At 42.9% G+C, this 16,743-nt stretch overlaps 1 protein-coding gene across 5 annotated transcripts in view; it reads left to right on the top strand.

Moving 5' to 3' along the window:
* The window catches only part of P4HA1 (prolyl 4-hydroxylase subunit alpha 1), a 54,219-nt gene that overhangs the window by 24,174 nt on the left and 13,302 nt on the right, over positions 1–16,743 (top strand). For 3 of the 5 annotated variants that reach the window (XM_025214168.1, XM_025214166.1, XM_025214163.1), the window contains 3 exons: positions 6,481–6,683; positions 7,760–7,936; positions 10,315–10,385. In XM_025214168.1, coding sequence (XP_025069953.1) covers positions 6,481–6,683; positions 7,760–7,936; positions 10,315–10,385 — 451 coding nt within the window. Of the gene's footprint in view, positions 1–6,480; positions 6,684–7,759; positions 7,937–10,314; positions 10,386–11,426; positions 11,498–16,743 lie in introns of all 5 variants that reach the window. The other 2 variants (XM_025214167.1, XM_025214165.1) reach the window with 1 other exon arrangement.

Genomic DNA, 16,743 nt, shown 5'->3' with positions numbered 1-16,743 from the left:
TTGATATGAGGATGGTGTTTGTTGAGGGGGGCAGGGGATTACTGGTGAGTTTTAAGGTGGTGAGGAGTCCAATCTGTGCTCTGCAAGCTTTTCCACAGATATGATAAGTGGTGCCTTGGGAGAGGCAACAACTGTTAGCCAGGATGCTGTTTGCTTTTCTTCCTCCTCTGCCATTTCTCAGCTTCCTGAGCAAGTCGGTTCTCTTCAAAGTGGGCTGTAGCTTGATGTATAGTGCAGTGCCATTGAGACCTGTTTGTTACCAGCTAGCACTTCCCAGATTGTAGGGTTGATGCCAACCTTCTTAAGGTATGCTTTCAGGGTGTCCTTGTAGCATTTCCTCTGTCTTCCGCGGGTCCTCTTACCATGACTAAGTTGAGAAAAGAGAACTTGTTTTGCAAGACAAGTGCCAGCCATCCTCATACAGTGGCCAGTCCAGCGGAGTTAATGTTTCATGATCTTTGCCTTATGTTAGCTGCAGAGAGGATGTGGCATTGGTGCAGTGGTCTTCCCATCTAATGCAAAGGATCTTCCTGAGGCAATGCTTATGGAACCATCCAGGTGCTTAAAGTGGCTTCAATTTGTCACCCACATCTCACGTTTGTAGATGACCGTGGGAATAACCACTGCATTGTAGACCAGGATCTTAGTTTCCATCTGCAGATCTCAGTCAGCAAAGACATGGTGAAACAGCTTTCCAAAGGATATCCTGGCACAGCAAATCCTATGTTAGTTTTTTGCATCAAGACTGACTGGGTGACTGGGAGAGGTGACTGCCAAGGCATGGGAAATGCTCAACGTTTTCCAGGGGTTCTCCACCAATGATAATTTGTGGGGTGAGGTGGGCAACTTGTGCTGAGAGAGGCTGATGGAGCACCTTGGTCTTCCCAATGTTAAGGGAGAAAGGCACCTGAGAAAAGGTCAAGGTTGGACTGCAGATTGGTCTCGGAGTATGTGCAGATAAGCCATCAGAGTACTGAAGGTTGGTGATGCCAGTCCTGGTAACTTTTGTTCTGCTATGAAGGTGCCATAGGTTGAAATGCTGACCGTCCGTTTGATACTGAACCCCAATTCCAGGAGGAAGGCGGTCATGGATGAGAATCAAAATCACAGCAAGATAGATGGAAAAAAGGGTTGGGGCAATGACACAGTCCTGCTTGGCACCAGTACGGGTGGTAAATGGGTCTTTCTCTGATCCATTGCAAAGGACTGTGGCAGTCATTCAGTCATGGAGTAGCCTGAACACACTGAACTTCAGTGGACAACCAAACCTAACCTAACCAGTACTTTCCATAAGACTTCATGATTGATAGTGTCAAAGGCCTTGGTTAGGCCAATGAATGACATAAACAGCTCTTGATGTTGCTCTCTACACTTCTCCTGGATCTGCCATGCAACAAAAATCATGTTGATGGTACCCCGAGATGGTCTAAAGCCACACTGGGATTTTGGAAGGACATCTTCTGCAAGGGGGAGGAGGCAATTCAGAAGGATGCAAGTAAGAATCTTCCTGGCATTGGAGAGGAGGGCAGTGCCTCAGTAGTTCCCACACACTGACTTGTCTCTTTTCTTTAATGTGGTCACAATGTTGGCATTCTTTAAGTCAGGTGGGACTTCCTCATTAACCCATATTTTGCTAAGAAGTTAGTGAAATATTTGCACTAGTGCTGTTCCACCAGCTTTGAAGACCTGTGCGGGGATGTCATCTGGGCCTGGCACCTTACTGTTCTTGGTCTGAGCAATGGCATGCCAGACTTCCTTGAAGGATGGGGATTAGCAAGAGGTTCTGTTACTGGGTGTTGAAGGATGGACTCAATGGTGGCAACTGAGACCTCAGATTCACAGTTGAGTCTTGAAGTGCTCCTTCCAGTGTGGCTTGATGGATACACATTGTCCCTGAGAAGGGTGGAGCCAGCTTGGGATCGCAGCGGGGTTGAGCCATTGGAATGTGGCCCGTGGATGACCTTTATTGCTTGAAAGAAGCATCTCATGTCATATTGGTCAGCAAAACACTGGATCTCCATGGCCTTCGCTTGCCACCATTGGTTCTTGATGTCCTGTAGCCTCTCATTTTTGCTGGTTGGAGGGTTCATTTTGCCATATGCAGAGCGTAACTGTCTTCTGATGGATAAGTGCTAGGATTTGCTCATTGTTCTCATTAAACCAATCTTGGTGACAGCAAGTGGAGTATCCAGTTAATTCAATGCATGCCTTGTGAATAATGTTCGTAACCTCTTCCCAGCGTGCCTGGATGTCTTGGATGTCATCAGGTAGGTCAGAGAACCTCTCAGTAAGGCATTGCTGAAGAGCCTTGCATCTAGCTTGGTCTTGGAGTACCTTGATGTTAAATCTCTTCTGCATTCCTTTCAGTTGTTTACAGTGTCGTGGTTCAAGCTGCATGTCCATGATTGATTTGACTAAACAGTGATCTGTCCAGCAGTCATCTGCACTTCTCAGGACTTGGGCGATATGGACGTTGGTACAATCACAGGCTCTAACAGTAATATAGTCAAGAAGGTGCCAGTGATTGAAGTGTGGATGTTTCCAAGTGGTCTTATATTTGAAACTCTGTCTGAAGATGGGATTTGTGATCAGCAAGTCATGCTCTACACATTTGCTGAGGAGGAGGATACCATTGGAGGTGAATTTCTCTACCCCCTCTTTCCCAGTGGTGCCACTCCAGAGTTCAGAGTGTTGCCCAACTCTTGCATTGAAGTCACGTGTGAGGATGAGCTTGTCTTCCTTGGCAGTGGCAGTCAGGATTGCATCAAGATCACAGTAGAACTGTTCCTTGTTGACTTCTTCATTGTCAAGTGTGGGGGTGTATGCATTGATGACCATAGCATATTGGTTGTTAGTGAGCTTGAAGTGGAGAGTCATAAGGCATTTGTTAATGCCCACAAGGAGTTCTGAAAGCTGGCTGACAATCTTGTTCTTGATGGCAAAGCCCAACCCTGTGAAGGCACCTTTCCAAAAAAAGGTGTAGCCATCTCCTCCTTTCAGCTGGCCTTCATCTGCCCAGTGGATCTCACCTAGGGCAGCAATATTGATGTCATATCTTGCAAGTTCCTAGCTACTGTGGTGGTTCTTTCAGGACACTTACTGTTCGGGGACTCCATGAGAGTGCGGACATTCCATGTGGCAAACTTCAGTACTTTATTTGGTTGGTTTTGACTGCAAGTAGAGCGACCCCACTGGATGCGGCAGTTCAGCCAGGGGGTATGAGACACCCAAAAAATAGGCTATCTTTTCTAGCCTCTTCCCTATTGTGGGTGAAAAGAGGGGATCCTAAAGAGGACTGCTCAGTCATGGCTGCAGCTACCATGTTGGTCTTGGTGCAAAACGACCATCACATGACCACCACCTACATGCAGATTTGTGACTAGGGACTCCCAGAAATCACTGTTCCTGTCCCCACCCCCACTTGTCTCTCACCACAGGACTTGGTTTGTGGGAGATGTTAACATCCCTGGCAGAGGCCTGCGCGGGACCTCTTTTAACATGCTCTCCTTGGACCATAACCTTGCTGTGGTGGAGAGGCTTGTATGTTCCAGTGACCCTGAGAGCTGTGTCATCTTGAGTCTTGTACTCCCCCGGCAAACTGATCTTAGGTGAGGTCCCAGACTAAGCATGGTGCAAACTCCTGAGGGTCCCAACGGCAGAACAGGTGTACTTGAGGACCTGCTGGTTCTCTGTGCCTGTGAAGGTGGATAAGGGCTGCAGCAGGATGGAGGTCTCCGGTTGTCTTGGACATCCTTGCCACTGGGTTCAGGGCTCGCTCCTGTCAAGCTTGTGTGGTCATAGCTTATGCCACTTGTAAAACAACCCAATTTAACTGGTTTTGTATTAATTTTAACATCTTACACAGCGGTAGATAGCTGAGAACCTTTTTTAGCTAGTGGGAGAATTATGCAGCCAGTTCCTAAGCTAGCAGGTTTGTTTGACAAATCTTGGTGAACTTTCACCCTTTATTGTCTCAGCCTTCTCCCTGTTGATTTTTCTGGTGGAACCTTGTGGTGTGTTTTACACATGACATGCTCATTTCCCTCTGTAATCTTCCAGGTATTCTCACCTATGAATTTATTTGTCAGTAAGTGCTGGATTGTCTTTTTTCCATTCTCCAGTTTGTGGATTCTGCTGGCTTAAGCCAGTGGTGCTCAACGTTTTACTGGCATGGGCCAGCTGAGTGGTGCGGGACCAGTCTGCAGGCTAAATTAGGTCTGGATCAGGGCTCCTGTGTGCCTGGATTGAAACTGGGCTACCTCTGAGTGCCAAGGTGTATTGGTGTGGTATCAGTAGGGATCCAGGTGCTATCAGAAGTAGGGCTGTGCAAAGCTTTGGTTGCTGATTCGATTTGGCGAAGATTCGGCCCGATTCAGTGGCTGAATATCCAAATCGAATCAGGAGACCTGTTAATCTCTCTGAATTGAATCAGAGAGATTTGATGATTTGGACATAGACACAGCTTTATATGTTTTTTTCTACGTACTGCAAGATACCAGGTGACTCATGAACGCTGAGATGATGGGGCATATGGAATGTCCCATGGGGGCTGGTCCCCAGCGTGCTTGGTGGCAGACCTGGAAGTGGCCCAGAAGCACTTCGGGGGGGGGAGCGTGCTCCTGTGGGACGCTCTATCCATCCCACCATTTCAGCATTCACAAGCTGCGCCTGGTACCTCAAGGTATATAGAAGAAACATTTAAAGCTGTGTCTGTGGCCGAGCTGCTGATTCTCCGAATCAGAATCAAATCTTCAGATTCAGATTTGGCCATATCGAATTGGGACAGTGATCCGAATCAACAAATCAAATCACTGTCCCCCAAATAAGGCCAAATCTGGATCGAATACGGCCCACTTCGCACACCCCTAATCAGCAGGGATCCAGGTTTTCTGTTTGCCATGTTAAAATGTGGATTTGCTCCTTTAAAAGAGAAAAAAACGGGGAAACGGTGGATTTGCCCTTGTAGGTTAGCAGAGTTCCATCTTGCAAGGGACTGGGGAAGCAGGAGGAGGGAGAACAGGCAGGGGGTACCGCATGCATGTGTGTGCACACATGCACATAATAGCCAGGCAACGTGGAGGACAGCTCCCGCAGCTCGCCACAGGTAGAGAGGGATTGAGGCTCTCATAGTGTGGGAGGGAGTTGGCCAGGGCTGTGGGGTGCTGCCCAGCTGGGGCAGTGTTAGGTCTGGGGCCTGAGGTCAGGCTGGGAATGTGTGGCTGCAGGGAATGAGCGGGATGGAGCCATGGGCAGTTTGTCTGAGGGATGGTTGGAGGCTTCTTGCCACTGCACGTATTTCTGCAGGGGACATGAGGGGCACATGCCCCCTAGATTAGTGCACAAGGCAGGGTTGGCTGTGGGCTCGGGGCTCCTCACGCTGCTGTGATTCCCCCCAGGGTCTCTGCAGTGAAGCAGGCAGGACCCAGCATGTCAGGGCAGAGGTGGGGTGGGGAAGCTCAGTGCCACCACTGGGAGCCCGCGCCACAATGGTGAGGCACCCCCACCTGCTGGCATCAGTGTGGGTGGCATCAGTGTGGGTGGCAGTGCAGAGTTCTGGAGGCCCCAGAGGGAGGGCATCAGGGTGGGGAACCTAAGGCTTGCAGCTGCCAGCCCCACCCCCCCAGGCTCCATACCAGCTGTGCCATCCCTGGGGAAGGGGGATCCAGGCTCTGTGCTCTACTCTGGCTGCAGCAGCCACTATTTCCCAGGAGCAGGAGCCAGGGCTCGGACGCTGCTGGTGGGGCAGGGAGCTGCAGACCCAGGTCTCTTGTCCTCCTAGCCCTTGCAGCTGGCCCCCTCCGACAGGACTAGGCCTGTCCGAATGGCCTGGGCAAGACCAGTATATCAGGGCTGGTCAGCACCACAAAGCAGTGGGGGGAGGGGAAGACAGGCACAGCTGGACCAGTGTCCTGGTGAGCAAAGAGGGCAGGGGGAGCTCTGATTTTTCCATAACTCAAAATCAAACACCAACATTTTTAGGTATTTAGAATTTATTTTATTATAGTGATTGAGGCACTGGTCGGCTTCCAAATTGCTTTAAAATTGTAAATATATCAATAAAGCATTGTGTTCAAATGATACCTATAATGAATAGAGTGGCATTTCATGCAGATTTGGGGTTTTTTAAATCAGAGAATGTGTGATTTTTTTAAACAGGTAAAACCAGGATCCCTGGCTATCAGGCCCATGGGCCTCCCCACAGGTTCAGAAATTTGGCAGCAGGGGAACAGCAGTAGGAAACCACTCGCTCAGCACCAAATTTTTGGACCTGTGGGGACCCCTGCAGGGGACAAATGGCATGGCCCCACGAGCTGGATTTGGCCTGTAAGCCTGTGCTGAACATCCCTGGCTTACCCATCCTCTGTCTAAGTTCTGTCCAAGAATGAATAGTTTTCTTTCTTAAAGTCTGCCTTTATAGGTAAACTCCTTCAGGTTGATCCCAACAAATAGTAAACATTTCTATATTTTTTTCTTTGATAGATCCTGAACATCAGAGAGCAAATGGTAATCTGAAATATTTTGAGTATATCATGTCAAAAGAAAAAGAAGCAAATAAGTCCACGACTGAAGCAGATAACCAGACTGATGTAGAATCAAAGACTAAGAAAAAGGGGCGGGCCAAAGATTACCTGCCAGAGAGAAGGAAATATGAAAAGCTGTGTCGTGGGGAGGGTGTAAAAATGGTAAAGTGGAGTAATTTCTTTGTGTCTTTTTAAATCTATAAAATCAGTTGTACAACTCTAATTTAGAAATATTAGCGTAGCCCATATTTCAGTAATAAGAGATACTGAACAGCTGGCAAAGATGAAGTATAGCAGGGCCTGTGCTGTGGCCCCCAGGCTCCCACTCAGCTGCTGCTTCTTCCCTCTGGCTGCAGCAGCCACCAGGGCTCCGGGCAACCCTTCCCTCCTCCAGCTTCTGCTCCTTGGACCCTACCCTAGAGTGCAGCCCACATTGCTGTTGGAGTCCACAGCCTCAGGGAGGGGGTATCCAGTGTGGTGAGCTGTCACCAGTGAGCTGAAGGTAGGTGCCCACATGCAACAGGGAGGGGAGATATGTGCAATATAGCAATGTGCCAGGGGTGTGGGGCCAAGGGGGACCCATGGCTTGTGCTGGTGCAGCCCACGTGGCTTGTGGCCCTGCTTGCTTAGAAGTTGGACAGCTTTGAGCTATAAAATGCTGCTTTTTCCTTTTTAGTCCTCTCCTTGCACTGATCTGTGTTCAGAGCATTATTTAAACATGCATGGTGGCCTGAAGGAAACAGAACATTGGGTCTGAGAGAACAGATGCATGGGAGGGTATGGAATAGAAAAATAAAGTACTTTGGAATAGAGCAGTAGCCCTTTCAGAGTACATTGATAACTAATCCAGTTTGAAATGTGTTGATAGAAGTAAATGAATTAGAGTCAAGTAAGGGTGTTGCGTAACAGCATTGGATGACATTGACTGTTGGCCAGCTTAAGACAGCTATAATTTAACTGTAATGTAAAAGTACTTTTTTTGCTTTGTTCTGTTTGGGTTTTTCCTTGTATTTTTTTAATATTATGTCTGCAAACAGCATTTGCATTTGCTGAAAGCATGGCTCTTTGAATCTCTTCAACTGGTAATTCACAAGTGACTCTTAAGGGAAATGAAAGAGTATTGTTTTTGATCTATCAGAGACTTTTCTTGTCTTTGAAGGCCATTATGGCTTATTCAGATTAATCTCATTCGGGGAAAAGTTACAGGTTTATCTTATTCTGCCTCACCTTCCTTTCAGACTCCTAAGAGACAGAAAAGCCTCTTCTGCCGCTATTATGATGGAAATGGGAATCCTAGATACATCCTGGGCCCTGTCAAACAGGAAGATGAGTGGGACAAACCTAGGATTGTTCGTTTCCTGGATATAATATCTGATGAAGAGATTGCAACTGTGAAAGAACTAGCCAAACCAAGGGTAACATGCTTCATATTCTATTCCTTTTGGAAGCTTAAATATCATCTTTGTTCTGCGTGGATGAGTTGAGCTACCCCACCTCTTACTTTGGTACTTTCACAGTTAACTCTGGATACCAATAATGCACACATGACAGCTTTTTCTCTGCATGGCTTTCAGTGACATCCTTCAAAAGTGACAGTGGAAAGTTGAAAAAGGCTTACATTTAGAATCTTTATTCAGGCAATGGCAGCCCTTTTTTGGCAGAATTGGAATGTTCCGATGGACAGGATTTGTTATGGATGCCATTATGGAGAACTCTGCAACATCCACAGTATTAATTTTCTTGTACTGTCAACAGCTTTCCTCAGCATGCCACCACTCGCTCTAATTTCTACTTACTTGTCACTTACTTTGATATAGAGACAGCTTAAAGGGAGAAGCCATTTTGAAGTTAGCATTCCATGCTTTTGGGTACCAGACTCTCAATGTGTACTGCATTTGACATCTGAAACTGACTTGAATGCATCGGGCTCAGATTTGAGCCAGTCATCAAAGTCTTACACTTTGAAGTTAAAGTTCAGCTGGGGGTGAAAGTAGTGTAAGTCACTGGTTCATAACTAACATAGTCCTCAAACTTCCCATCCTTCATCTCTGTCCACCAATCCTATTTCAAAAATAGAATTTCAAATAGCGTTTTCTAAATGTGAAATAACAAGGGATAGGCTGAGTTCTCAAGGTATCTAGGAAAACCCAATTAACAATCTGTTAGCCACATGGATATAGAAGTAGAAGTCACTTGGGCATCTCCAGCATCTGGAGAGATGAAAAATTAGTAAGTTTGCTGGATAGAAAATCAGTTTATGTAGCACAGTGTTTTTTCCCCCCTCAGTTTCTCAATAAATGAATCCAGTTTTTATTCAGCTTGCCAGAAACGAAGACAAGTTGCAGACAGAATATCATCTACTCAACATTTTCTTTATGCTAAATAGATTCTGCCTTGAAAAGCAAACCAAAGGAAGGATAGATGTTATGAGAAAATGCATCAAAAATACTTAAAAGAAATGTGACCACCCAGGTGCCTTTAAACAAGGAAAGAGAAGGGTGTTACCCATGAGTAGATCAAGAACAGTTATCTTTAACTACTAACTTTAGGATTAGCCAGCATGAACTGAAAAGTAAGCCTCCTTATCAGCAAACACTATGCTCATGAAGTAAGGCTCCACACTATAATGAAATTGATTACAATTATTATATAACTTGCACCTAAAATGGCTCTTCCTGCTTATGCTTCCCACATCAATCACGTCTATCAGACATCTGAGAATTGGATCCCAGTTTGTGTGCAAGTTTCTTTCCCCTTTTAATATAAAATCATAGTAAATCATGATGCAACAAAGCAGCTTAGTCATTAATTATAGAAAGCACTGGTGAAATCCTCCCTGGACTGTAGCTTAAGCCTGTTCTTTGTGGAATAGATGGAAATCCTTCTTTTGCTATAAAGATGACTGAAAATTCAGAGATGGAGCTAAACTGCTAGTGGATTTAAACTACACTTCTTGACATAATTGTTTTCCAGTCAGTTACAATGCAGCTATTAATATGACTATGCTTCTACACTGACAAACATGGACTATTTGCATGTAGAGCAGATGGAGCAAGTAACTGTTGGCTTGCAGAAATCCAATGCTTCAGTGAGAGAAAGGAAGCCATAGTATGGTGTCGGCACACAAAATTTGTTTTGTTCTATTTGTTTTTGAGTGCCCATAAGCGAGCCACTTCAGAAGACACTGGCTGGTGTAGCCAGCATGTCTGCTGTCTGAAACAGGTTGGGAGAGAAACTTCTTTAACAGTGTCAGAAGAACTTTGTTGAATTCATCTATTATACATGAGAGTTTCAGACTCTTAGGTAGATCTTTCCTATATCTTCCTTTTTCACTCAGACTGTATACAACCCTAAAGCGCATTCTGGATGTGAAATATATATAGCTAATAATAAAGTAATGTTCATACGGTATGTATTTTGAAGACTTGCAAATTTCAGCAGCTGTCACTCAGAGTATAAAGGAAATAAAAGGTTACAAGTTTTTTTACTCAAACAACAATACTTGTTCCCTAGAAATTCTGGAGTATTGCTTCAAGGAAAAATCATTTACTTCATCTTCTGCAAGGCTCTGAAAGCACTTATCAGTGTTTGAAGCTCCCACTCTTTCTTTTTTCAAATTTTTTTGCAACAAGTCCTTCACAACACAACACTGGAAAATGACTGGATCAAATGCATGGCTTGTGCGGGATCTTCCCCTTCCTTCTCCTCCCCCCCATAGGATTCTGAATGGTCGGATTGATGTGATGCAATATTTACTTTGTAATGCAATTATTCTGATTGGTTCGCTTCACAGCTGAGGCGAGCCACCATTTCAAACCCCATAACAGGAGTGTTGGAGACGGCACATTACAGAATTAGCAAAAGGTAAGAGACTTCTACACCGGACATTCTAGGCCTGTCATGAGTGCTTGTACTCTGCTTGTTCAGGGGAATAAAAAAAAGATGGGATAGAAAGAAATTTCACTTTCTAACCCATCTCTTTTTTGATGTACAGCTATGGTAACAGGCTGTTACTGCTGAGTTTTTCAGTCTTTTCCTCAAACTAGAAGTTCTGTTTTTTTGCCTTTTTTATGTGTCCTTTTCAAATAGAAGTACATAAAAAGGAAGTTTCTTCAATTTTCAGAGGTACAAACCTCAACAGAAATGGTCTCCCTACTCCCTATCTCCACTGTTAGTGGCAACAAACAAATTGTCATCTCCTGTCTTGCAAATTCTGGCAGACTGTTTGTGAAGGTTCGTTGCACTTACAAGAGCTGTCATGGAGTCGCATTATTGTGTCTGACAATTACATTGGCATGCAGAAACATTAGTTCATTAATCATATTATAAAGTATCATTGTCCAAGATAATCTTGTCTGGCTTGTTTTGCCTCCTGCTGACTCAGACTTGGCAGAAAACATGTTAACAGGCTTCTAAGTGCTCTCCACTCTCCCAAGCTCAGTTTTTGAACTGTAGTCCTCCTCTGTTTGAACCAAGTTTCAGAAAACAAATGTTATTATTTGCACTTAAAAAAATAAATTATAGAAGCAACCTACACAAGGGCTAGGGTTTTTTCTTAGATGTTTTTGTTTATGAAGCAAAAAGCTATACGAAAATGAGGAAAGAACATTAAACTTCTGGATACTGACGATTTTTCTGTGAAACTCAGCATCATAAACTGTTTGCAGAAAGTCTCTAGTTTAAAAAAAAGAAAAGAAAAGTGAAAGGACAATCTAACCAAATTCGTCCACGCAATTCTTAATTTGGAAATGGCAGCTGTAGCTACTGTTGCCCTTCTAAATGTTGCTGCTGATATAAGAGCATTGCATACCATCCAGACCAATCGGAACCCTTCTAATCACCTCTGGCTTGACCAAAAGAGCCAACTACTAGGGTGGTAAGCCCTTGTCCTTTCTCTTTTTGTAGCTGAGCCGGGCTACTGTACATGACCCTGAGACTGGGAAACTGATCACAGCACATTACAGAGTCTCTAAGAGGTAAGGGGAATGTGTTACAAAGGTATCTCTAACCCTTAGAAAATCTCTTGTGTGGCTGAATTGTTTCATCTTCCAGCTGTAAATGTGGGATAAGAGAGGACTTTTTAAATATATTTTTCTTATACTTCTGTGTGGAGATAAACTGGCCTATAACTAAAGGCTGCTTAAATGGAAATATTTTATTTCTGTAAGCTAAACTTAAAAGTTCTGCTTTTCTATCTGCATGACCTGGTTAATACGTTCTAACATGCTAAAAAATAAATCTTAAAGCAATTTAAAGGGTCCTACTTTCTCTAAAATTCACAGAAGACTACCTTTATCACATTTGTGCCATTATGCAAGGTTATTTATATGTGTTTAAAAGTATGGGCTTGGGATTTGTAGTCGTGAATCAGAGCAGGAGCATAAGTTGGGCACCTTGAAAATTTGCATTAAAAATGTCTTTGATTTTTTTGTTTTGTTTTATTTAAGATTGCACTAAAATAATCATTGTTCATTCACTCTAATATAACATCTGACACTGTTCATTGGAAGCATGCCATTGCAGAAGTTCTGTCCTGCTTCTTTGCTCAACATTTGAATTGCACTTTTGAAAAGGGGAAAATATTAATTGACTCCCTAAAATCTAAATTGTTAAAACTTAAAATATTTTCCACCACAAAAAAATTTTGTTTTATTTGGATGCTTTGGTGTTCCGCAAAAAACCTATATAAATCTAGAAGGCAACAAGAATGACAAAATTTAAGAAACCTAACTCTTAGTATGTAATGTAGCTAGTTGTGGTAATTTATGCACAGTTTTTTTATATGTTCAAAGCTCATTTTACATATTGAACGAAGAATACTAATGTTTGTTCCCCACCAATTTATGCATCTTTGTGGCATGAGATTCAGAGTCCAGCTTGTTTGGGAAATGTATAAAGTGACCTTCAGCATGTTAACTACAAGGGTGATTTGTAAAGATGGAATATTTGTTAAAAAGAACAACCTTAACTGGCCATGGCCACAATGCTTTAGGACATTTTGCTTCCTGCATAATGTTGCATGTTATATTTTGAATTTTTTTGCATGACTGGCATTGCATCTCAAGACCATTCATGTCTGGCCTGAACTTACTGCTGGAGATTTGGTAGTTAAACAAGAAACCCAGGATTTTGCAGAAAGTGTTTTTAGAAATGTTGCCTTCAATTTCCAAAATTACTTTCTGTGACAAGGTCAGCTAATCTGTGTGGAGAGATCCTCTCTTCTAGCAAACTTGATGTTTGCCAAATCATAATTGGAAGTTGGTAGATGCAACTTGGATTAGTAATTTACATTGGAATTTTATAAACAGTTCAAAGAGCTCCTATTAAGATTTCTAATGTACTTTGTGTACTTTATTAGAATATAGTATATAATCTCTTCTTACCTTCTGCAGCATGTCTTTGCCTTTATCTTCTGTGTGAGGATTTACACCAAGGTTATGCTGTGCTGGGTTGTGTACCACATGATTGTGATGCCTTAGGCCCCTGCTACACATTACATCATACATTATGCAATTAACTGGCAAATTGTGCGATAAGTTTAGATCAGCCACATGTACAAAGTAATTATCATTAAAATATCTATCCACCTATTAAAAAAGGCAACCAGCTACAAAGTTAGTTTGAAAATGTGTAATAACTCTATAGCTGGTTTCTGTCCAGCTTTAATTTGAATATGTGGTTAGGGCCCTTGGTTTCCTGTACTAGTGACCTGCGTGGCTTTTTTAAAATTGAAAGCTTATATACATAAAGAATGACTTTGTTCTTTAATCAGATGACTCAGAGCTTTTTGTATTGTAAACCTTTTGGGAAAAGGACTGTTTCAGTTTCTCCTGCAGCACCATATATGTCGTCAGTACTTTGTTTACTTAATATGTTTACTTAATATAATTTTTTTCTAAGTACTTTTTAGATAAATCCAAAATGCCATATTTAGAAACTAATTGTATTACGTTAATACATTGTCAGTCAATATTTTAGAACTTTTATTTTTTTAAAAATCTGCGTGCATACAGTTGAATCCAAATCTTATTTGCCTTCCTCACACGAACAGGCCGATTGGTGAATAGCTGAGAAATGGCTAAATACTTGCATTTATAATTGGCATTTCTCCTCTAAGCTCTTATGGCTAATCATGCTTTATCTTGTGTTAGGAACAATCTGATAGAAAGGGGAACATAAATAAATCATACACACTGTTCAGCAAAGTCAAAATGGAATGGCTATTATTTTCTTTTCCAATTAAAGCAATTTTAAATATGTAAGAATTTGAGAATCAATGGAGGTGTCATATCTAGAGCACCCTGGGACTTACGGATTCAGGAACATGCCTAAGTTGTACCTTAAATCATCAGGCTTTAATTATTTATTTAATTAGCTAGTGTTTAATTTTGTTAGTCTCTGCTCCAATGTGTGATGGGCTATAAGACTTATCAAGGAAGAACAAGTGAGTGTAGGAGGAGGCAATTGCTGTTGCAGGTTGATGAAGAGGAATTAGTGGGTGAATATACTAGGTTTTTTTTTAAAAATAATTGCTTTACTTTTTCATTCCTGTGTGTCAACTGCATAGCATGTTAACAATTTGAAGAGAAAGGAGGCAACTCAGTTCTGTAAGGCTGGATAATAAAAACAATAGGAGTGGGTGGAGAGAGAGAGAGAGAGAGAGTAAATATGTCTTAATCTAGGGGAAGAATTAAAACCAAACTACATTAGAAAGTATGAATTGTTAAATATTAGATTACAGAAATGATCTTCAAAAACAGCAATAAACCATCTAATTGAGGAAATAATTGAGCACCTCTGATGGGAGGCTAAGATGCTTTGGATTCCAGATTAATCATGGCTACTGAACCAAAAATTGCATGCCTTATTTTGGGGGGGTATTTTAATAGACTGCTTTCTTTTCTCCAAGCATTCTTTCCTAGTAAATGTACTACTAAATTACAGCATTCCTTTATTTTGAGACTACTACACACTGTGCACTACGTGGCAGACTGTATAAAAGGAGGCATATAGCCAACAGTATGAAGTAGATCAACAGACCTTGTGGGCAGTCCCAGAATAAATCCAGTCAATCTGACACTGCTTCTAAACAGGCATCCAGTTAAGGCCATAACATCTAATATAAGTGTTTTTTGCTTCAGGAATATTCATCTGTGCTTTTATTTTAATTACTGTTGCCTCTCTAGGAAAAGAGTTATACAGCCATTTTTACATATGCCCTAAAAGACGAGATTCCTGTGGATGGAGACAAAGCTAATGACAGCTTTGCATAATAAAGAACTTCAGTAGCACAAGAAATATGTCAGAAATTCTGAAGAAGGGGACCTATCTAGCTGAAATTTGATTATTCATTAGTTATTTATGTAAAATCAGCTGTCTGGTTCCCAAATGTTTAACGATTCAAGGTGGGAAAACAGCAGAGATGTGCCAACATAGACTTCAAACCCTTCATAAAACACTTTTTGTGTGTTTACAAAGTTGGGAAGAATTCTTGATTTAGATGTGTGTTTCATATTGTGTTTGTAGATTTCCAGAGTGGGGAGGTCCAGAGTTGATTTGATTTCTGCAGCAAAGATTAATGGAATTCTGAATCCTTCAAGCAATCTCTAGAAATCTCTGCTTTTTGAAGTGGTCCAAATGAAATGATGTGTTACTTTTTATTATCTTTTCTAGGATTACATTTTAAACTAAAATGATAGAAGGCATGTGGCTTTCCCCAGGACTTAATTATTTTGTGAAATTTTTTTTTACCCAGTGAACAAGGTGTTCTCTTATGGTTTGGGTTATGGGGTCTATGTTGACATCAGATTACTCATCTAATATAATTTAGATGCCAGAGGTGCCAGAGGATTGGAAAAGGGCCAATGTGGTTCCCATTTTCAAAAAAGGGAGGAAGGAGGACCCAGTTTTCAAATTGGGATTGTTATCCAGTGGAAAAACATATTTAGGCATGTGTTAAAGGAGGGTGGTGATAGAGAAATGGGGGAAGCACTCTCTTGACATGCATTAGCTGACATAGATGGCTGCTCTGGTGACAGCCATGAAAGATTAAATTAAATTCTATAGACTGATTTTTATGGAGAACTACACTTGAGCATAAATGGATGGTGCAGTAAGGTTCATAGTATTTGGCAAAGGACAGATTGAAAGTCCTACTGTGAATTGCTTCTCTGCAGGAGTTTCTTTATGTGCAAAACCCCCCATGGCTCACCAAAAGCATACGAGAACATCTCCTAGCTAAAAAGGAGGCGTACACCCAATGGAAGAGAGGGGCCATTACCAGGGAGGACTATACCTCGGTTGCTCGGGGCTGTAGCGGGTAGTCAGGAAGGCCAAGGCAGAGATGGAACAGGGACTAGCTACCCAGATCAAGGACAACAAGAAGTCCTTTTTTAAATACATAGGGGGTAAAAAGAAGGTACTGGGTAATGTGGGGCCTCTGCAGGACACGCTAGGAAGTCTGGTCGTCGCACCAGACAGTAAAGCTAACCTATTTAACAATTTCTTTGCCTCCATTTTTCTGAGCAGGGACTGGGTCACCCCTCCCCCCCCGGGACCCCCGTAGGGCCCAGGGGAGGTGCACCTAGGCCTAGGGTCAGTGAGGACCTAGTCAGGGAACTTCTGGAGGGACTGGATGTATTTAAATCAGCAGGTCCTGATGATCTCCACCCCAGAGTGCTGAGGGAATTAGCAGAGGTCATTGCAGGACCCCTGGCATGGCTTTACGAGCGCTCATGGTGCTCTGGCGCGGTGCCAGAGGATTGGAAAAGGGCCAATGTGGTTCCCATTTTCAAAAAAGGGAGGAAGGAGGACCCAGGGAACTATAGGCCAGTCAGTCTTACCTCAGCCCTGGGTAAGCTTTTTGAGAGAGTTATCCTGGCGCATGTCTGCAAGGGGCCAGCAGGGGAGATTATGCTTAGGAGCAACCAAGACAGGTTCATTAGAGGCAGGTCCTGTCAGACCAACCTGGTGGCCTTCTATGACCAGGTCACAAAATCCTTAGATGCAGGTGTCACAGTGGACATAGTCTTCCTGGACTTCAGGAAGGCTTTTGACACTGTCTCTCACCCCATTCTCATTAAGAAACTAGGAGACTGTGGCGTCAACACCTACACAGTCAAATGGCTCACTAGTTGGCTGGAGGGCCGCACCCAGAGAGTGGTGGTGGACAGGTCTTATTCGACCTGGAGGGATGTGGGCAGTGGGGTTCTGCAGGGCTCGG

Source organism: Alligator sinensis, unplaced genomic scaffold (assembly GCF_000455745.1).
Source record: "Alligator sinensis unplaced genomic scaffold, ASM45574v1 scaffold1274_1, whole genome shotgun sequence".
Classification (NCBI taxonomy): Eukaryota; Metazoa; Chordata; order Crocodylia; family Alligatoridae; genus Alligator; species Alligator sinensis.
Note: the sequence above shows the minus strand (reverse complement) of the source record. Positions and strands in the feature narration are given on the sequence as shown.